The sequence below is a fragment of the Ruditapes philippinarum genome, unplaced genomic scaffold, assembly GCF_026571515.1.
Source record: "Ruditapes philippinarum isolate M1 unplaced genomic scaffold, ASM2657151v2 ctg941_1_1_1_1, whole genome shotgun sequence".
NCBI classification, from domain to species: Eukaryota; Metazoa; Mollusca; class Bivalvia; order Venerida; family Veneridae; genus Ruditapes; species Ruditapes philippinarum.
In genome coordinates, this window is record NW_026862330.1 from 466132 (window position 1) to 490669 (window position 24538).

The following is a 24538-nucleotide window of genomic DNA, read 5'->3' on the forward strand; positions in this document are numbered from 1 at the left end:
CCGCATATTATAGATTGGTCAAGAATTTGTATTAATATAGTGCTGCGTTAAATCTGATAGCGCTGAGAAATGTAGTTCGTTTGTAATTATCAGTATTGAAAGAAAAGTCCGTGTTTGATATTTCCCAGTGAAACGATTTGCCATAGTGATTTAACTGATACGCTAAAAGTTCTCCCCAAAAATCTATGTTCTCTCATAATCATAAGGAGAAAAAATTGATTGCAACACTTCGTTTAATTAATATGCTGAGTCACGGAATATCATGACGTTCAATTCTGTTAACTAAGAATTGGCTTTTTAAATGCACATTAAATCAAAATATATCGTATTTGTATCACGTCGTAATAATCTTTCATACAAATTGTGTAAAATTGTCCAACACGTTACCAGTGATCCGATTCGACTAAAAGTAAATGTGTTAGAGCTATTGCTTAATGTGTAGCGAGGAACGCAGTGATTTTATTAGTAGCAGAACTCTAGCGTGTCCATGTTAGAGATCAGGGAACATTCAAATATCTTTAACATAATAACTTGAACAGATTAATTTGGAATAATTTAGTTTCACATTAAAACATGGCCTGGAATTTGAAATTTTGATATGATTGTAACGAACTAACTAGTGCAAAAATTTTAAGTCATAAGAAGTGTTCAATATTTATGAATACCGTGCGTATCGTTCTATCTCGTTTTCTAAAAGTATGAAATGTATCTAAAAATATTCTGATAATTCGGGAAAAATAACGAAATAAAACATTATAAGAGGTGTTGAGGTAACAACAGATGTGACGGAGGGATAGACAGGAGTATAATAGAGAAATGACGTATGGACAGAGTGGGAAGATAATTGTGGAATTCTTTATTTTCATCACCGTCTTTGGTAAGTTATTTCAACATGTCTTTTACTACTTGCGCTTAATGTAATTTATTAAAATTTTAATTGATTACATGTGAAATGTTTTGTCAAATTGATGATAATAAGAGATTTTAGTAAATAGTTCGAACTGTTTAAAAGTGTCTGTGAGATATGTCAGAAAGATAAAAGGGAAATACTAAAACGGCTGAGCTTTTTTTTTCTTTTATAACGGAAATTCGTGAATTCGTGTTTTATATAATCATAAGCGATATTTACAATATGGAATAATGTTAAATTAAAAGTTTTATAGTTTGTTTTTTTTAGCTTTTTTATAGATTATTCTTTTTTATTATAGATTCATTTGAGATTATATCATATTTGTTGAAGCATTAACATTCTTTCATTTTCACAAGTTACTCGTATTTGTATGAAGGTGTTGGTCGTTCAACAGTTAAAATTTATAAAACTGAAAACTTTCTATTAATGTATTGTAAAATTGTTCCAAATTGTGCTTTTCCCTTATGAAAATATACGATAAGTTTTGTTTTTTTAAATCCTCTTGTAACAAATATGATACAAGTATATAAGCTGGATATATGACTTTTTGCATCAAATACGTAAGTTTTAAAAACTCTTTGAAAATCATTGTCTTTATAATTTTAATTATATCAAAATAAAGGCGTCCATAGTCGAGTGGTTAAGGTCGTTGACTAGGTTCGAATACCGTCGTGGCCTTTGAATTATTTAATGTGAAAGAGCAATCCAGCTCGCTTATGGAACATCGGTGGTTCCACGCAGGTGCCTTGAAAGGGGATATGTGGTCTTCCTCCACATGTAAAGCTAGAAAGTCGCTAAATGACAAGCGAAGTTTAAGTGCGACATACAGTCAAGTACTATAAATGATTGTAATTATATCATATTTGAATATTAATCATATTATATTTTAGCTTCATCAAGAAACTACATTTTATAAACTGAATTGTTTTATATCGTTTTCTTTCATCGTCATAATTGTAGGTTTATTCTTATTTTACAGTCAGTGTCTTAAAATACAATGAAATAAACTTTTTTCATGCTGCAACAGCGTTGTAATAAAGTATTTTAATATTTTAGTTCATTTTTGGTCGACTTTATCATCAAGAAATCATCTAGATTTTTAGAACATCTAGTGGTTCTATCAAGTAATAAAATTGACATCTGAACACCAACGTTTAATTAAAAACGTATTAAAGTGTCTAATAGGGACAACATGGAAATATCTCTTGCAATAAAGCATTCAAATGGCAATCTGATATAAATAACATGGACCCGCAAAGAAGCTGATATAATCCTCTTTAGTAAATTATTCAATATTCATGCACATTAGTAACAATTCATGCAGCGTTAAATATAAAAACAATACAATACAAGTTATTTGATTCCACTAGCTGAATGAAATCTAATCTCTTTACATTAGTGGCATGCTTTATTCAAAGGACACCTGCTGGTTTTATCATTAAAGTTGCATAAAAGGAACAATAATGTCCTGAAATTCATCTCCCAGATATTACAGATAATACTAGATAACGTGACGCGTGCCTCGAATAAATTGTATCCCGGTATTGATACGGCTATCGTTTGATCTCTGTCAGTACTTAAATATATGAACTGACAGTAAATGGCAGAGCAAACATACAAATTAAACATAATATTGATATCCTTTTTATTACGATATACCGTGGTACAATGTGGTATATCATCCTATGTATAACATGTAGAAAATGAAAAAGTGTAACATTTCACACGCCCACTAGCATCGGCTTGAGCGGTACTCAAGTCTTTTGCAATCACCAAAATGTCAGAAACGTTCTTTTCAATTTTTTTATCCATGATTGCTACTAAGGTCGTCGTTTGCTCATTCGTTTGGAATTATCCATTTTGCATTTATCTTCCTCGGCTCAAGATGGGTTTTATTTTCACGATGATACCGTGAACTCCTGTCGTGTCAACTTGCTACGTTTCAAAGGGTCCATAAGAAATGCATTGAAAGTTTTTTCTGTTGCTTCTGAATATCTTTCTTACAAATACGTTTTCGGAAAAACTGAAGGAAACATTAAATGTTATTCATATTGACTCGGGGAGTAAGTTAAAAGGTATAAAACTATATGTTATAAAATATCTTCATAGAATTTAGTACAGAAGTTTTGGTTCCATAATCTTATGGTCGATTTTCAATAGAGCTATAACAAAGAATGTCTCTGTTATTTGATATTGTTTCACCCAAAAAAAGCAACAGAAATTAAAAGAATCTGTTAAATTTCAGAATTGAGATAATATCAAATATTTTAAGAAGTGTTATACAATTGTCTTTGAACAATTTTTATCTGTATTGATGATACTTAGAACGTTCATGTATTTAATTTTGTTTCTTGATGATATTGTTTTATTCGCTGCAGACCAATAAGCTTGCAATCTTAAATAAACCAGTCATATAGCTTTTCTAAAAAATGGGGTTTCAAAATTAACGTCTAAATCAATGAAACAAAAGAAATGTGTTTTCGAAAAGCGTAAACAAGTCAGGAGATATGAGTTTTTTTTTTAATGTAGAAAAAAGTTAAGTAATAGAAAGAGCACCGAAACACGAGGCTATCTGATTTGTACGAGGGGGCGTAGCCCCCGAGTATAAATCAGATTGCCGAGTGTTTTGGTGTTCTTTCTCTTTTGTATCATAGTCAAACATAAAAGCACGTTCCCTGTTGTCACAATATGAAACCCCGGCAAAAATGAACCAATAAACGAACATCTGAATATGACATTTCTGTCGCTTTCCCTTTCTCTGCCGTCACAATATGTAAACCCCAGCAAAAATGAGCCAATCAATGGGCATGCTCTGGAGTGCGGGTAACTGATACCCGCACTCCAGTTACCGCACTGTGCATGTATATGTATACGATTTAACCCTGACACATTTTCAACAGAAAGGTCTCCGAACTATGATACAATATGTTGATAACTTTACTTATTTGGGTGTCCGATTTACATATACGAGTAATTTGTCTGGTGCAGTAAAAGCATTTAACGATCAAGCTATGAGAGCCTACAACAATGTACTGTCTTTAATCGACAAACGCCAATTTTAGCCTAGACTTTAAAACAAAACTATTTGATTTCATAATAGCACCAATTTTACTGTATGGGTCAGAGGTATGGGGTCTGTACAACTTAGAAGATGTTGACAAACTACACTTACGTTTATGTAAATACATTTTTGGTGTTAAAAAACGAACTCCAACATTTGCCGTTTATGGTGAACTTGGTAGACTCCCATTAGCAGTCATTTGTAAAAAGGGGCTATAAAAATTTTGTTAAAACTTCTTAAAACTCAAGAATCCGTAGTATGTATTTACTTATTTAAAACACAAATTAGGCTTCTTAACTTCATATTTAATTCTTACAAGTATTCGCCTATATTACTGTAAAGCAAATTATCAAAATTGTTTAAAAGCAGAATTCGGGACCAGTTAATTCAAAATTGCAATCATACAATTAATATTTTGCCGACATTAAACTATTATTGCAAATTTAAACAATCATCTTTGAATTTGAAGAATATTTAATATTCAAAAGCAATGAGGCTTCAAGAAAATCTCTTACTTTCTTTAGACGTCGACTTAGTTTGCATAATTTGTAAATTTTTCGATAAAACAAAACCTGAGAAAAATATACTAAGATTTTAGGAAAGGTATAAAGATTCAAAATTGTAGTAAAAAATTACATGTTATGTGCAATTAATGACCGAATTTTTCAGTATGTATATCTATATTTCTACTGCGTTACTAACGCAGTAAGGGCAATTTTTGCATATTTTGACCTCTTTATAGTAATTTACATAGGTTGTAAGTGCCATTGATAATGTGTAAATTGCATACTTTTGGTAACTTTACAATATTATACTGTTAAATACATTTTCAAATTTTCATGAAAATTAGCATGAATCTGGAGGTGGTTTGCTTTAAAGATTTATTGTGATTGTAAGCAGGAATATATTATGAAAATTATGTAATCAAAATGTTACTGAATCATTTTTTCCATTTTTTTTTTTTTTTTGCTATGTTGGATTTGAGAATACAATACTTAGGAAATACCACAGAGCCAAATGTTCATAAATATAAGCCGCTAATTTCAACAGAAAGTAAAATTAAGGTTTTCAATAAAGTAAAAATTTATAGACGAGTCGATTAAATGTAGAAAGAATTATTTCGAATTTCTCACAGCTTCTTAACGAATAATTAAATGCTTATCTCTAATGAATAAAAATTGATATTTATAAACGCATTTGTTTGATTTTATAAGTTTAGAATGTTAAAAGTTAAATTGATGTTAAATGTTTTAGCCATATAGTGTAGTTGAGTAAATGTCGAATTGACAATAAACTTGAAACTTGATAATACATTTTAGATGCCTGATTTTATGACCTTTAACATTTTCAATACACGTTATTTTTCAATACAGCATCAACGTCATTTACGTGTTTTGATAAAAAAATAAAGCAACAGCATATATTAGGAATTGTTTGGGTAGTTAATTCAAAATAAGAAGAAGAAAACGTTTTTCGACATGTTTTTCTCAAAATACTTTACTTTATCATTCTTTTTTGTTTAAGTGATCAGTCTTAGAAAGCTTTGTCAATGCTAAGTGGCTACACTTAATTATTGCTCCAGAAAGAAACAGAATGACCAACTGGCAAGAACAATCGTATCATTGAACGATTGTTTTTATACTGTTAAATAAGAAATGATATGAGCCGCGCTGTCTGATCAGGATCCATGCTGTTCGCTATCAGTTTCTCTACTTGTTATAGGGTTTGTAAGCGAACAGCATGGATCCTGATCAGACTGCGCGGATTCGCAGGCTGGTCTGGATCCATGCTGGTCGCAAACGCACTATGTTGGTTTTGTCGAGACGCGGCTCGTATGTTATCTTATTACATTTATACATTATTTATAATAGAAATTCTTGTTCTATATTGGCGATACAGTTTCTTGTAACATAGGCTTTATGGGGTATATCTCAAAATAATTTACCTTAGTTGATTGCTGTTATGAAATGTGAGAAATTAGACTTGCATGTATATATAGTTTAATACTATAATGTTCTTGTTGATATATTCCAGCCGTTTATACTATAAAATCAACCAATTTGTTTATGATAACATATAAACAGAAAGTCATTTAAACCTTCTTCTTTGAATATTTTACATATGTTTTCAGAACTATTATCGCAAGTTGTGAAAAACAATACGTTTTGTTTACCTATTAATTGCATTGAAACGTTCTTTGATTCCGGTTTTATGTAGAGTTATAACTCTGTTTGAACTTTTTGTTTATGTTCAGATGAAACTCATTGTAAACATCTAAAAGAATAAAGGTAAGGAACTGTACATCCTGTTGAGTACACTTGCCGCGATTTTTATGAATAAAGCATTGGTTTTGGAACATCCCTCACATGTTTATTACATTAATTATCAATTTTTCAGGCAAAAACTTCTGGAGAAATGCAACGTAAGTTTTTCGGTTCACTGGAAAAATACTTACGGATATCCGTCTTGCAAATTTGTTCGGAGAAAAAAATAAAGGAAACATATAAATGATATTCATATTTACCCTGGAGAGTTATTCAGATTTACTGAAATAAAAGATAAGTTAAAGCTAATGTAAAAGATGCTAAAATGTTATCCGTATGGGAGCACTAAATGGTTTAAAATGAAAGCAAAATTTGCTCAAGAACAATAGTAATTGTATATACAAAAGTTTAAAGCCTATGCATTATATTGACATGCAAATGTTATTCAGTCTAGGAAACTTATAGGCCATTTCTTACTGATATACGTGTAGTATACATATAAATATGCAAAATACGCAACCAAACTTTTTAAATTTGATTTCTTATCCGTTGAAGAATATTCATTTTTCAGGATCTCCCTGATGCATTAATAATAATAACAATAACTAACTTCTTTTGCGAATGAATCATAGTTATACAAAGGATTTAAATCTCCTTATAAAGTGACCTTCAGTAAATACTCGTATTTGTAAGACTGCAAAATTAAGAAGTATGCATGTTCGTTTATAGTAAATGAACAATTTCTTAAACATCCGAATAATAATAATGATTAACTGTTACATGTAAAATAAAAGACAATGGTACAATTACAGATTTAAACAGACAAAAGAAATAATTATTTCAATTTCATGTTTGACCAACACAACAATTGAGAATGTTTGGGTTATTTATTCTAAACAAGAAAAGGTTTGATATTTTCCGCGAGATACTTTACTTTATCATGTTTATTAAAGTGATCAATCTTAGAAAGCTTGTCAATACAAGGAGGCTTCAATAAACATACAATTGAATTTATTTGGGTTGTTATTTCTAAATAAGAAAAACTTTTATAATGTTTGACTTTCCTGTATCATGTTTGTTTAAGTGATAAAAGCTAAGCTACGCTTATTTTTTTTATTTTTTTGTTCTCTTTACAGCCAATGAAAGTAATTTTTACTGTTACTTTCTATATAGAATTGTAACAATAAAATTGGAATATATTAAACTAAGAGTGGTTTAAACAATAACTTTGGTATGCTATCTCACGTATTAATTTAATTTCAATAATTGAAATTCTTGTTTTATATTGGCATTATTTGTTGTTGCCATGGCTGTATGATGAATCTGTCTAAATAATTTATGTTAGTACGATATTATTATGAAATAAAAGAAATAAGACTGTCATATATTTATACATTTTTGAAGTACTTTATATTTTGTTGATATATTTCAGCCATTTATACTATGAAATTTAATAATTTGTTTATAATAACATAAATAATAAGAAACTTATTCCTATCTCTTCGGATATTTTACATATGTTTTCAGAACTGTTATCACAAGTTGTGAAACATGATATGTTTTGTATAGATATTAATTGCATGTAAACCTTGTTTGATTCACGTTTTATGTATAGATGAAACTCTGAATGAACTTTTTGTTTATGTTAAGATGAAAATAATTGTAAGCATAAAATAAAATAAAGGGGAGGAAATGAACAGGATATTAAAACGGAAATGATTATTTATATTTTAATGAATAAAAACTACTCTTTTAACTTGACCTTAGTGATATATTTAACTAACAGTTAATTGAAAATTTTACATGGTTTAAGTAACCTTAGGTAGCATGATTTATTTATTAATCATATTACTTGATTTGTTTGTATATGTAATGAATAATGTGTGACTTTTGTGGTTGAGGGATTGCCTTGAGGGTTCGAACAATAGCATTGCAACCACCGTTTATCCCTGCATAATCGTAAGATTCGACTTAATTGGTTTGAATAACTGGAGTCTATGCATCTCTTAGCCCCAGAAAGCGAGGTGGTTTTGACCCCTGGTGTTGCTAACACTCAAGGTTAGCCAAATCGTCTTTCCTGTTTCGGCGCCATATGACTGAAATTACGTTGGTGCGCCGTAAAAAATTTTACAACACGCAAATAAACTGTTTGATCTAGTCGATTGCACACGTATTTGTACCACACCTTTGTATAAAAATTGACTTAAGGAATGATTGGACAAACTTTTTCAACATTATGTTTAGAGAAAATGAATGTATTTCGTGTCATTTATTTGAGTTTGAGTATTAGATTGAAAGATATTTTATTAAAATATGATATCGTGGAAGAGACTGTCCTCATACAATGGATAGAAGAAAGAAAACCATGTATTATAAGCTAAAAAGCATGATATTATAATGACCATCATCAAGTGACGCCATCATTTTTGCGACTATTGTTTCAGAAATGTTGCTGTTTGTTGACACAATTGTTTTCGAGGGCGGTTTATTATATCATCATGCCTTACCTTGAAGGCAAAGAACAGACAGAATTGTTCTCCGTTGTTGGTTAGAGGGCAGTTGACTGAATTGGTTTTATCATAATACAGTAATTCTTTTCATCGCTCAAGGGCTATGTTTTGTCCTTAGATTCAACCAAATTTCAGAAGTACCTCAACATCTTTAAATTTGCTGCATCAAATATCTAAAGAAATGCTATTTTTGGAACACTTCAAATTAAGTTGAGAAAGGTTAATATGTGAATTCTGTGATTGTTTTGTATGACAGAACTTGCTATTGGCCATTTTTAAGACTGAACATGAACCAGTCGAAACAGTATCCATTAGAAATGTACATTTATCGAATAATGTAATAATGAAAACTCTTACGTTTTTTCTTTAGGCCATTATAGTTTTTTAGCAAAACTGAGTTTGCTCACATCCAAGGAATAGCTTATTTATATGCTTCTTTACAAAATTCATACAAAAAAGAACAGCTCAAACTGAAAACGTAGCACATTTTGCAGCCGGTCGGAAGCTATTTCGAATAAGGTGTATGAAACTATATCTGATGAAATATTGATGTTTTCATAATTTTACGTTCGTTTCTTGTACAAATTGTTATATTGAATGCCTTTGTAATCTAAGAGAATAAAACATTCTGGAACGAAATATTCTGCCCCTATTTTTATTAGTTTGGCGATGATTTCATGCATGTTCCACTCGCTTTCAATAAAATATACTGACAAATTTCTTTCATTCTAGGTATTCTTTTATCTTCTTAATTACAATATAATAAAATGTTTAATCCATAGACAGCAAGTATATAGCTTTATACACTTTAAAATGATGACTCTGCAACCGACCAAATATTGTTTCATTGGTCTATTCGTTTTACGTTACATTGTAGAAACAGATTGTTGTCTTTGTAAATACAAAAGGTTAATTTTGTTGATCAAAACACGAGCATAATGTGATGTCAATATCAAAATTTACACGAACAAAGTTCTTTTCTCATTTAGATATTTCAAGAAATTTGGATTTTGTTAGAGTACATCTTGTTTGTGAAACAGATTTATGGCTTGATATATATAGATTTCTAGCTTGATATTTGTACACTAAGCACAACTAAAATAGTGTGTTGTTAGATTTATTATTACATTTGCATATGTGCGATCAAAGTTAGAAATAAAATCCTAAATTTGGATATCTGATTTTGTTATTGTTCACAAGGTTTACATGGAAACGCTTTTAGCTCAGGTAGCGTAATAATAAACAGAAATAATTTTTACAGACTCAGTTAAAATATCAATATGCTCATAAGGTGTTCTGCAGTGACAAGTGATAACAATAAGAATGACTACGATAATTACAATTAATCCTTAGAAATAATAACAATAATATTTAATCATAACAATATTGAGATAAGCCGATGCTGACAAATAATTTTTGAGAAATCTTAATTACAAATCTGATTGACCCAATTTCGTAATTGACTTATAACTGATTTCCCGATATCTCAAAAATCAATTTTCCGCAGTTAACATGTCTTTATTTGGAATGCTGCTTAAGCCGGTGCTAGTGAGGGCGTGTACGGTAGCTTACAATTACCACTACCGTCCTCAAGGCTCCATCAAATCGAGTCTGTTTCATTTTCAATTTTACCGTTTTGGGCAGTCTTCAGGGATTCCGGGTTTTCTCTATTCTATAAATGTGCCAATCAGACAACTGGATGAAAAAAATCATTTAAGTTTACATTTAACGAATTTAAATTAATCGTAACTTTGATTCATAGCTATCATCACAGAAAATACCCATCAGAAAAAATGCTTAACCTTTTTAATACGATTACTTTCATATAGTGTGAGCAAATTGTCTAGAAACATTAGACCCCGTTCAATTTATTTTATGAGCAGTTGTCATATCCACGTATGTACTCTCCAATGGCATTTCATTAGTCTGAGAGAGTTTAACAATATCAAAGAGTACCGGAAATCGACCATTTCACTCACCCAAGAGAGCGATGACTTTGTTTACCTGCTATTTATATAACGGAAATGTTTCCAAAAGGAATAAAAAGTTATTTGCCAAAGTATATAGACAGACACTTTGATTTCATTGTAATGTTATCCTAGTTTTTTAGTGTTATTTTAGAATGTTAAAATACGCACCTTTGATTGTATTAACAAAATATTCACAACAGTGCTATTGTAGGTAGAGTTTTCTTTAGCTTTAATCATGTATCATTATTGTTTAATTGTATAATTTAGTTTGCGGTATCAGCTAATAACATTAATTCGCTCTGTGCATCATTAATTAGTATGTGACAACACCGTTATTTATTTCTATGTGTATTTTACATAAAACAAACAAATATATAACATTTAGAAATATCATATGTTTTTTCGCACAATTTAACTTTTGTTGTTTCTGTTGATTAGTTATGTCAAAGTGATAGGATTTTTATTTTCACAACACAAGTTTTATTCATAATAACGCGTAGTTTAATCTCATAAACAGCATGCTAATAAACTGATTTGCGCACGCATAAAAATTTCATAGTCTGTTTAGCTGTCCGGTCTGTCTCATCTTTTTACAGTACTTCCCTGTGAAAATCAGTTTTAAAGAATTTAAACAATATGATATTCGTTAAAATAAATGACGTCACATTTTGAACTGCTTAATTTAAATTCGTATTCGCCATTTGTTCGTTTTTGAACGAAGTAACATCTGGTTAACATTTGTGATTATACAGTTGCAGTTTCGTATCGTACATAAGTTTATAAAGAAGAGATATGCATAAAGGTCAAATAATTGCTTCATAAATATACTTGTAACATTAAAAATGAGAGTAGTAAATACTGAAGTTCCATTAAATTCCGTTTGCAACATGCACTTTGATACAGATTAGCACAAGATAATTAAATAAAAAACCATGGTTGAAATAAATGCTTCTCTAATTGATCGCTGGAATTTCCTGCTACCAATTAATATTTGATTTATTGTTTGAATCACCAACACAATAAGGAATATCTGATACTTCGTCGTATTGTAGCAAAACAGGAAAAACGGATTTCTTATTGATAAGTCTGTAACAAACAGGAAATCAACGGCTTTTAATTGATAAGTCTGGCAGATTATATAGATTATAATTCTTGATAATTGCAATATCATGTTACTTATAGAAACGCCTACGAATTGTAACTGCATCGAGATTATCATTTGCACGTAATAAATAAAGATATTATACGTTAAGCCGAACAAGATATGGAGTTGGTGTATATTACTTTATTTAATCTAATAGGATTAAAAAGTTTATACAATTTCAATGTGAATTCAGTATTATCACCGGAAAACGTTGCAATGTACGCTCAATCAAACCGAGCCTGCAACATTTTCAATTTTGCAGTGTTGAGCTTTCCTTAGAGAGTTTTTTTCTATTTTATGAATAGAAACAAGCTCCATGTAAATTAAGTAGAATTCGCCACATTATTGATAGAGTTAAATTTTAGAAAAAAAAAAGAATAGATCAAAGAGGAAAAAACACATTACAGATACACCCCTTTAAATCATAACTCAAGAATGAAAATTACAAACGGAAATTGAAAATTCGTATCTCTTTAGGAACACAACTATGCCTTTGATGAAAAATAAATATTATGTAAATATTTTTTTAAATTTCATTAGACCAACGTGGCTTCTATAGGATAAAAACAGAATAATCGCAAATAATAAAGGAAATGGAACAAACTGGAATAGATAGACATATTTTTTACAACAATAAGCTGTTGTACAAAAAAAATGGATAGATGATTAAATAAAATGAGTGATAATGTTTTGACCACATTGTATGCCATGCTATATACTGAATATATTGTAAATTTATTGAAATATTTCTATTTCACGCAATAAATTTAAGAATATTGAATGAGTGTAGGTTCAATACTAAATTTATTGAACGAGTTGAATTAATTCAAATTATGCGAGCCTCTGGTGAGCATAAAATTGTTTCATTCCACGAGTTCAATAAACTTAGTATTGAATCTACACGAATATAATATTCCTTTTTATCACATACCCAAAATAAGAACTGTCTACAGTGAAAAACGACACACATTTTCATTGACGCGCCTATAGTGTAACGCTTACATTTAGCCCGTCATTTTAGCATGTTTTCTTCTCCATTTATGTACACCTGCGCGCACAGGTTTTATGCATGAATGATAGTTTTTTGTTGTTGTTGTTTTTTTTTAATTTAGAAACGTCTTTCAACACCCGCAAAGATCGGATAAGAATGAAAAGATACAGTAATTAGATGTCCGTACAAACGTAATTAAGAGAACGATTGGTGAATAAGAGAAAAATATATTAATTTAGATACAGTGTTTTAGAATTAATTCAAATCAAGTTAAAGTTAAGAATCAGATAAAGCGATTGTCTAATTTACAGTTACATTCAACTCATCTTTCACCAACTAGACCTTTCTAAACACACACATACTGTCAGGAATCAAATTATCTGTTAAGCATTAATACCAAGAAAATTGAGATTCAATTATCTCATACATTTTGCTGATAAATTAACACTACATCTGTGGGATACCTTAAAACTGTCTTTGTCTTTTATAAGAAGGCGTAGATAATGTATAGGTCTTAAAAAGAAAATTGAAAAGGACAAACAATGTCATCGAATACTCTCGTTCATTTTATTACTTTAAGCATGTAAAAGATTGTAAATCGTAAAACTATAAGATATCTAACTTGTTCATATCCTTGTACAGTTTTAAAGGGGTACATAGAAGTCTTAAAATATTTTTTCTCAGGCATAATGTAGTAATATAGTAATATAATTTCATTGTCTTTAAATGATATGTATCTCCAAGATAATTTATTCTGGATCAGAATGTAATGTTTTCATCCATTTTTTTTTTAATTTGTAATTTTGAATGTATGCAGATGTTTTCCCTAGAATACTCAAAGGCGAATATGGCATACTCACATGAAAGTTTGAAGTTTTAAGAATGTTCCTAGGATCACAAATATTTTAAGTTGTTTATCCTAATAAAAAGTTTAAATTTTAACAATTTCTCACCCCTTTAACTGTTGGTTGACTGATGTATATTGAAAGTAATTTTTTGTAAATTAGCCTCGCTGAGAAATCACGTGGCCTTTTAATTTCTGATTGCCTGTAGACAATACCACTGGATACTATCATATCTTTATATATTTCACACCCTATAAAATTCAATGTTACCAATGATCTTCCATTGTATGCGCCATGTGATCCAGCAATATTATTCACTATTGGTTTCAGTCTAAAGCCTCTTTTCCGAGTCCAAAGTATCCATATCAAATCACTATTGCATATTGGCCTCGTTTTTATTTTCAAAGTAAAAAAAATGCATACAAAATATTTATTGTAAAAGTAACAGTTAAAGTATGTAAGTAAGTTTTGTCAATTTATAAACAAAGTGATGATATCATTATATATAATTAGATACAATACTGATTTTATTGGACTCCTACAAAGCTGGAAGAAACCCTATATTAAATTCACCTGGCTCCTCTTTGAATTACTGGTTTGACAGCAGTTTATTTATCCAATATTATTCAGTATTGTACATTATCTCAAAGTATCATATACTTGCATCATTACTGCGCGAAATGCACTGTGTGTATTTTATATATGTGATTATGTGTACCTACGATCCCAGTACGAGGTAGTACTCATTAAAAAACTGCACTTGTTTTGAACTATCTACTTACTAGTTTGTTTTGCGGGCTCATCATGAGATTGACCATCGCAATATGACATTACTAGTGTCATTGTCTCTAGTTGGTTTATACTGAATTTATTTTAGTTCGATTGTGTAGGAAACTATAAACTTATAGACACAATTTCGAATCCGTTCCTGATACTAACTAGTTCTGATTGTCTTTCTCAAGCTTAAGAAAACACTGAGTCTTGTCTATAGTTCAAGTGAATTAGTCTTAATCGGACACATTTGTGTTAATTTTAATTATTATTATTTTTTGGGTTTGACGTCACATTGACAAAATTTGGATCACATGGCGACGTTCTGGCTTTACTGGTGAAGGAATACTTCAGTTGCCCTTCCGTGCATTATTTCGGGCACGAGCGGGCACCTTAGTAGAACCAACGCCGTCGGTAAGCTAGCTGGAAGCTTCCTCACGCACGTGAAAGAATCAAAAGTCCCATCGGATCATGTATCTCAACCTTATCAAAACAGTCATATAATCATTTTTCGAAGTTTGTTGTCATGTATGTTACTAAATAATATCAACATACATTTGTAGCTATATGTGATATGGCTGTCCTTCCATTATAGACCAATTCACTTTTTAAAAGATAGTTTGTACAAAGAAACAAAGAGTTTTCATTTCTAATGTGACTTTCATTTCGAACATTTAATGAATGAAACAGCTAAAATTGCCGCATCTGAAATAAGAAATACTCATAAAAAATAAGAATATACATGTTATTAGGAATGCCTTCTTCTTTATTTTTTGATCTTATACATATGCATACAGCATCTATAAATATTGTTTCAAACATATTTAACGAGAGGCGTTTTAAAGATTTATATGTACATATGTTTAATTTATCTCTATTTATTTCAAAATTAATAGGTAATGTGAACTTTATTGTAATCTATAAAGATGGGATCCATTTTGAATCATTATTTAAATATTTGTTTTTAATACCATCATTTTTATATTTAGGATATATTTTTTTTGTACAGCATGCGTCTGTTTTGATTTAATGGGCAATTTAAAAAGATAAAAGTCTAGGCAAACCATAATTTTATTGGAATAAGATTCCTAATGTTTTATTATGTTTTGAATGGCGCACAAACAACATTTTATTAATTGATTTTATAATTGTTATTGTTTGAGTTTGAATAAAATTCTACTTCAACCGCATTTTCTGATATGACAATCATTGTATTATTATGGAGACCAATGTTAAGAACCTTAACAAAAAGGTATTTTTTTTGATCTCGTTTGATTCTTAGAATTGAAGACGATTAAATAATGAGGGTTGAATAGCACTTAAGCCGGTGCTAGGGGGGCCATAAGGGATGTTGCACTTTTGTCTTCATTCCTACCGAGGGAACACCACTTTTCCAAATTGTAAAATATTGAGTTCGTTCTCCGTTTAAATCAAGTTTGATATGAAGTAACTATTTTCCAACAAGGTGTCAACTCTTATCTTCAGCTAATGAAAGAAGCCTCCCAGGGCTCCTGATACGTTACAAACATTTAGGAACAAAAGATGTATTATGACAATAAAAATGTAGAAATGTTGTTACGAGAAGGTTTGTAATTATATGACTATATTTGAGCTAACACTCAGATCTTTGACATTTCAAACATTTGTACAGCTTTAATTTCAATAAAATCTTCCCTGATACAGTGTAGAACTCATCCTGCTAATTTCTGGACAAATTGGTATATAATAGGAACGTATGGTGTAATGTAAAAGGTCAATTTACGCGAAACAAATTAGTGCAAAGGCTAAATAACTTCTTCTATACACTCGTAAATAACTATCTGATCGTAAATATCTTCTCAAACAAAAGACTGCTGAAACTGCAATATTTTTTAATCTAAAACTACTTGCCAGTGTAAGCATAACATATATGCCCTTTATATTACATTAAGAATACTTTGATACTTTAAACAGCTCGCAAATATTCACATAATACAGTTTTGTTTATATCTGTACAGCTTTTTCATAAAGTACTTAATTTCAAATTCCTATAATGATGTTGTCATGGCGGAAAGATATATGTCACCTTATAAAATATAAACACTTAAACTGTTTAAAATAAAATGGCATTCTCTATTCAACAACACAGATCCAGATTCCTTTCAAAAAGAGTAATAAATTTCTTTATTTATTTTGCCAGATAAAGAATATTATTAATATTACTATTGCATATCAATTCCATGAAGTTTATGATGGAAGATCTTTTAAATAGTAATTTATAAAAAAAAATCTAATTTCTATGAAACATGGACTAATAAATATAAAATGGTTCTCGTCCTCAAAATCAACATTATTACAACAGAGTTTATATCTTTCCTTGCGTGGTAATCTATTTAGACCATACATTTCAGTTAGTATGCTAGGTGCATGCGCTGAAATCCGCGATGTATACGATATGGGGCTATGTGAATTTAAGTGTCACTGAGTAAAACAAGCATACTTACATGCAATTAGTACCTTAATTGAATGTTCACAGGAAAGGGAATTTGAGAGCAAAGTGAGAAAATATGCATTGTAATGACAATTATGATTTATAAATTGTTTATTTTACCATTTTTCGTTTCAGTCGTAACGATTCTTGCTGACGTAAACGAATACCGATTAATTAGAGACCTACTTAGAAGTTATGATAAAAGAATACGTCCGTCGTTAAATGCCAGTACATCACTTAACGTTACATTTGGATTTTCATTGTCACAGATTATTGACGTGGTAAGTACTTGCAGTTTTAAATTGCTATAAATTGATAAACATGTATGTAAATACACAATTTTACTCATATTTGTTCTGTGGGTATTATTATATAGGCGTCAATATAGGCGTTTTGGGCGATTTTTACTCTATTTAAGCTTAATCAGAAAATTTGCACAAGACGTTATATTATAAATGTTGTATTGTTACGTAGTAAATCTTTTGACTTTGCGTGTTATTTAATTTTTATGAATTATTTTATTTCAGGATGAGAAGAATCAAATATTGACAACAAATTGTTGGTTGAACCAGGTAATTTGAAGAATTTATTTCAATTAGCTATTGCCACACGCTTAATATTTTAAATGGATGTACTGACTGAATATCGAAAAGTGCAAACAATTATAAGGGGAAAAGAGGAAAACAAAGTCATTGAACTTTGGATAAAATTAAATAGAATCGTTTTATTTATTTCTTTATGTCAGATTTAAAGAATGGACGCATTTCAGAATTCTGGTTTCCGTTAAATTTAGAACGAATTAAGTCAAAGTTATTCAATTTTCTATGACGGTTTCGATGAATCAATACCTAAATCTGTTCATCATTTCTAAAGCATCATTAAATATTTTTTTATTTATTTTATTATTATTAATATTATTATTTAAGTGTATCGTGTCCAACATTCATTTTAAAACACATGTTTGAAAAAAAAGATAAAAACACAAACAGAAACATTAAAAAGAGATTTGTTTAGCATAATGTTTTTAGTAAAATTGACGATTAATGTGCCACAAACAAAATTGAATCTGAATTGAAGAAAAAAAGGTTATACAAAAATTGTAATTGTGAACTATTCTTCTGATTGATTAATCGAGGCTATTTTGACGTTTGCTTGTAGGAAACTAAATCGAAAACGACATCAAAACTATTTCACTGTGTCATATTTAATAACTCTTTGCAAGTATGGTTTTGCTAGAGATAAAGTATGCAATTTAAGCGAAAAAGATATGCACACAATGTCATTCATAAAGTTGTTACGAATTAACTATAGATTTGTTGTAGGTCATGTGGCATAGATTTAAGGACAACAGATTTAATAAAGTTAAAATGTTAACATCCGCTCTCTGTCAGTTTCTTTAAATATAAAATGGTCATTTTGTCGATCATATCTTGCTATTGAGGCTTTAAAAGTTGATTTACATTCTGATCATAGATAATTGTATTCTGTATCTGTCAACTACTCTATTCACCTGGTACATATACATAATTATTATAATAACCTGCTTCAAAACTATAATAACATTATATAAGGGCCAGTCAGAACGTTAAAACAGTACATATATTTTGATTGCCATAGTTACGGCGTTTATTCCGTTATATTGCTATTCCTAATTCGAGATGAACTTAAGATGTTCCGATTAAATATATACTATGCTCATCTTAGAGTAAAATATTTTTATATAAATTAATAAAAATCAAATGTAATTCATTCTAAATATGTCTAGTTTTTTAAAAGAATGTGCAATCTGTGTGTTGGAAGATGCATATCCTATTACAGGTCACGTGAGTTGGTCCTTTCTTAAAAAAACTGCCAGTTTTTTTAATGACACTATATATTCTTTTTGTGTCAACCTATAGTGTATATAGTATAAACATAAGATATCTACTTTGTGTGTAGTAATACATGCTTATTCTATATTTACAAAAAGACTGCAAAGAAATTGTCAATATTCAAAAAATAGAAAATTGAAGCATAGTATATCTTTAAGATCTGTTAATAGATTAGAGAAAAAAAACCAAAATCCCTAAAGAACGTCCAAAACAATAAAATTGAAATTGTTGCTGGTTCGTATGTTTGAATCTGTTCATGGACGGTAGTGGTAATTGCTTGCTACCGCCCACGCCCACCAGCACAGACTTAAGTAGAATTCAACATTATAGAAGTTTCTTTTACACAAAGTCCAAATTGTTCTTTTCTGCTTACGCACTTATTGGATATCAAGGACTTAAGCCGATACAGTTTCAAATTATAAGCTCCATTGATTAGTTGGTGAGCGTGTATTCAATTTGACACAAAATGTCTGTAAATTGACCAAGATGTCTGAAGCACGGTGTCAAAACGTCAGTAGTGTATTAATCAACTTGTCAAATAGACATTTAGCACTGTGGAATCGCGGAAACGACAAACAGTCTAAAGAGAAATTGGCATTTTCTTCATGTCAGATATGAATTATGAAGATATGTTTTTATTTGTACATAACATTTACTGTTATATATGAAAGTTTACACTGTATCTAAACATGTTTGTTCGATTTTATACAACACAAAGTAATTATTGATATAGAGGTATTTGTCTATTTGAATTAAAATATTTCCTCTTTTGTATAGATGTGGATTGACTATGGTTTGCGCTGGAAACCAGAAAAATATGGTGGTCTAAAGGTTGTCAGAATTCCACATGATGCCGTTTGGAAGCCCGATATACTACTCTATAACAAGTAAATATTAATATAACATTTACTACGTCATAAAGACTAACATTTAAATTTGAAAACTTATATTACATAATTAACGCCATATCAAAAAACTTTTAAATATAAAATAAATACTATCATTACATTAGTAACGTTATATATACCAACATTTGAATAAATGCCCACACAAACTATTTATTAATTATTGATATATCCTTTTTTAGTCTTATATCTCATAATTGTTAAACGCAAATAGAAAATTGGTAATTAGAAATATTTTTATATTATATCGTTCGAAAGACTAGACAATTCTGTAGATTAGCATATCAATACACTATTAATGTAGTATTTTATTTTTTGACATTCTCAATCATTTTTTTAAACTTTGTCATGTTTTGTATGTAGTTTATATATTTGAATATAACTGATTGAATTTAATATGACATGATTTCTTGATACATGCATTGTAATAGATATACATGCATATGTATGTTATGATGATTGGTGTTGAGCCCAAGTAAGAAATAAAGTAAATGTTCTGTTCTGATCTCATATGAAGGTCATTAAGTAACAACAAATGTTTTACAAGTCAGATCAAACGCAAATAAATAAAACATACATAGGTAAATCTTACTGAAACTAGATTTCAAAATGTTATGCTTCTGAAAATCAAGTTGATACCTACATATAAGTGTATAAAGCTATGTATCTCTTCAAATGGCCTATATTATAGCAATAAATAAGTATTTTTAATTAAAAGCGGATGATTCATTGCTAAACGGTTAACAACCTGCTTCAGATAGCAACATAATATTTTGAAGAATCAAAACATAAATTATCATTATGTTCTTTACTTTTTCCAGTTACTATAAATAAACAATTGTTTCCTTAACTCTTTTCAGTGCTGATGTATCAACTCATTTCTCTTCTATCAGTTCCAATGTAATAGTGACGTCAGATGGCAATATCACGTGGTTATCTATGGTGATTTTCAAAAGTTCTTGTGCAATAAACGTGCGATATTTCCCATTTGACGTTCAGAACTGCTCAATGCAGTTTGCGTCCTGGACATATGACGGATTCCAAGTTAACCTTGTCATCACAACAAATGAGGGCGATACTTCAAATTATATTCCTAACAGCGAATGGGACCTTATAAAATTGTATGTTGAACGGAACGTCGTGTTTTATTCCTGCTGTGTCGAACCTTATCCGGATATTACGTACAGTATATATATAAAACGCCGGCCCCTATTCTACATTTTCAATATGTTTTTACCGTGTATATTGATAACGTTAGTGGCGTTGCTAGGTTTCTACATACCTAGTGACAGTGGTGAAAAGGTGACTATGGGAATTACAACATTATTGTCAATGACTGTCTTTATGATGCTCGTAGCAGAGAACATGCCGCCAACATCAAACGTTTTACCACTCATAGGTAGGTATTTGATGTCATAATGATGTTCATTTTTCATTTTTTCCGATCAGTTTGTATATTTTTGATTACATCATTATCAAATATTTATGTTTTATACAAAGTATAACCAAATTTCCTTATGTTTTCCTTATTGTTTAACGAATATTTCAAACTTAACCTGTTAAAGACTTTGAATGAATCGAGCTACGATGCGCTGTTCAATCTTACCTGGGACTTAAAATATGTTATCTTTTTGTCCGAGATTCAAACGCAATAGGTGATATTTCTAATGTAGAATTATAGTAAACCAAATGCATTGTATTTATTGTCCTAGATGTAAATATAAATATTTAGCGTAATTAATGCGTTAATTTCTTCTTTTTTTTCGGTATTTGATTCCGTATTTGTTATTTAGATATTCACTTTAACAGGTTGTTTTATCTACCTATATATAAACACTGATTAGGATATGCTCTACTCGTCTAGTCAACTTGAATGAGTGGACCTAATTGCATGTGTTATTTTTCTTACCCCATCTCAAAACATATCTTTATCATTGACAAAACATCGCTACATCAATTGAAACGCCTTGTATGTTCTCTCTTTTTACAGGTATATACTACGGTTTCACGATATTTATCGTTTCCACGGCAACGGGAATGACTGTTATGACGTTAAATATTCACCACAAAGGTCACCGAGGACATCATGTTCCAAAATTGCTTAAATCTATTTGTTTTGGTGTATTTTCAAAATTGTTCTGCATGCAAATGGAAATACCCCACCATCCTGGGGAACGATATTTGAGCACAACGGTAAGAATGCTAAATTACTTTAAAAAAGTATCTGATTGTCTTAATATACAGTATATACAAATATTTAGTTAATAAATTATTCATAAATTAGTATGAAGCTGTTTAATTGAACGCATTTACAGTCAAATTTAATCACAGATTCAAGAAATATACGATTGAACAAAAAAGGTTAACGTTTGCAAAAAGTTCGAATCATAATAAATTTAAATTGACAATTCCAAAAGACTATAACCTCTGATATAAAAGTCCACTAAGTAACTCAGAAATGACGCCATTTTTTACTTTCAGTATACACCGGCTGACCCTTCGGACGGTCAGTATATACGATATAAAATGTCCGATTCTGATAGTAATACAAATACGGACACTTCACATCGAAATCAAACTTTTGTAAGTATAGGACACCTTAGTTCTATCATGTCTCTTATAAAAGCACCTGAGCATACTGTAACAGATTAGATATACATTAAGATAAGCTGTTGACATAATTTCTTAAGGGAACTTTCCTTGAGATTGAAATAACCTGTTGATTTTGGTATGATTTTTTTTCGGGTGGGGTGGCTGGGGGATGTGGTTGCGATACTCTCTTACTTGGGTAGTGTTTATTTAGTAGAACACATACTCGTATGTTAAATATTTGTTTGTATTTGCAATAGGATAATATTAATTATTTTATCTCATTCAAAACGTTCACTAAGTCCTAACTATACATTTGTGTGATTCTGATTCGTCATAATAATTTTTGACATCTGATATTTGTTGTTCAAATAGTTATTCGTTCATTGAACTTTATTCTTTTAATTTCTGCTCTGTCTCTTGACCTGTCTTTGTCATTTTCCGCTCCGTCTTTGTTGTCGAATAAAGCAACTTTGAATAACAAGTTCTGAAAATAGATGTCTTAATGATATAACAAACAAGCAGACTTTCAACATAAGTTTTGATGATTGCAGGTTTTAAATCAGCTTAGCGAACACAATCTTTTTCCTGGTTCAAGAGTGAGGCCTGATTCTAGCCGAGCAACATGCAACGGTTTTGGACCAATGAATGGAATGAATCAACCTCAGTCGCCACATAGTATTTCTCAACCTCCACATATTCCACAAGTTCCAGACAAAGACCATCCCGCGGATGATAATTTTGAACGATTTTTCATACACGTTTTGACTAAATTGAACACAACCATTGAGTTAAACGAAAGGCGTTTAGCTGAGCAAGACGAACGTGAAAAGATCAAGCTTGAGTGGCAACATGTAGCGCGTGTTGTGGATCGAATCCTTCTGACTGTCTTTATGGTTGTAACATTGACAATTACTTGTGCTATAATGTTTCAGTCGGAGGGGTGATCATATCAGCGGCAAACGTTTTGTGCTAAGTATTTCTTCAATGCCATACCTTTTGGCTTCATGCATTAGATGGGCGGAAATTTTAGGGTAACGTGATGCAGACAGTTAGGATAGTTGATTGTTTTCAATGGAATGGAATTTAGGAACATATGTTCTCAATGGAATGGAATTTAAAAATGCAGTATGAAAAATGTGTTGAAGTGTAAAACATTCAGAAGTGTTGTCAATTGTATTAGAATTATCACTTCTCATAATGTATATACATTTGTTTTGAATGCACAATCATCGATTTAATAATTACAAGGTATTTTACAACAATTTACTCCGAGAACAAATATTTAAAATTAAATTGTCATATTATTCAAACATTATGTAATCGACAACTTCAAGAACTTTAAAATGAAATACATAACATCGAGGTCAGCGGTTTGTTTATACTTTACATATTTAGATTTCAGGAGAAAGTTTTTTAGTTTTATAAATCTAGATATTGTGAAAGCACGGTTTTAGTGAGTTCGCATCCGATCCGATGTCAGTTTGGTTTGTCATCAAAACATTAGTATGTAAATGTTACATTTAAACAACAATTTCTTAAATATGAACGTTTATAATTTGCTTTACATATAAACGGCCATTAGTATATATTGAAGTCTGCGAGAAAAACGGTCTGATTTTTAACTATAACAATACCTTCCGATTTAAATGTTCCAACAAGAATTACGTACAAATCTTCAAAAGCTACGGTGTGCAAAACCTAATAATTGGAACTAGCTTAAATTGAAAGATCCATACGCGCAATTTCCAAGCTCAATTTCATATACATCTATTTGGAAAATGTAAATATTTAATACATTTTAAGTCAATATAGATGCGGGCATCTAGTACATAGCAAACAATGCTATACAGAAAAAATATACATATCTGTGGTAATAGTAAATTGATATAATGATATAACACTTTCAATGTAAACAATGTAGTAATAATTGTAAGCGTTTTGTCATTAAAATTTTATTATAGCCATTAATGTGTTTTACTATGCTTGTTATTAACAACTTTCCATCCATAGAAATTCATTACTAGGTACAACATGTACATAAATTTTCATGCAAAAATGATCAGTGAATAAACAGACTTTGAAATATTCAACATTCAGATGATGTCCGACTAACGTACAAAGAATACTACATTAATATAATGTTGTCAGATTGGTCAAACTGTATCATAATCAATTTCCTACAAACATGAAACTCATGTAAGTATTGTAACAGTAACAGTTAGTCGAACATAATC

General features: G+C 30.2%; 1 protein-coding gene across 1 annotated transcript; it reads left to right on the forward strand.

Annotated features, from left to right (window-relative positions):
• The first annotated feature begins 132 nt into the window (after positions 1-132).
• On the forward strand, positions 133-24259 carry LOC132718697 (neuronal acetylcholine receptor subunit alpha-10-like). The gene is made up of 8 exons (XM_060702412.1): positions 133-877; positions 17072-17217; positions 17464-17508; positions 19585-19694; positions 20573-21111; positions 21703-21905; positions 22194-22295; positions 22856-24259. Exons 1-8 carry the CDS (start codon positions 817-819, stop codon positions 23246-23248), a joined length of 1599 nt encoding a protein of 532 aa, XP_060558395.1. The 5' UTR covers positions 133-816; the 3' UTR covers positions 23249-24259.
• Positions 24260-24538: the final 279 nt, after the last annotated feature.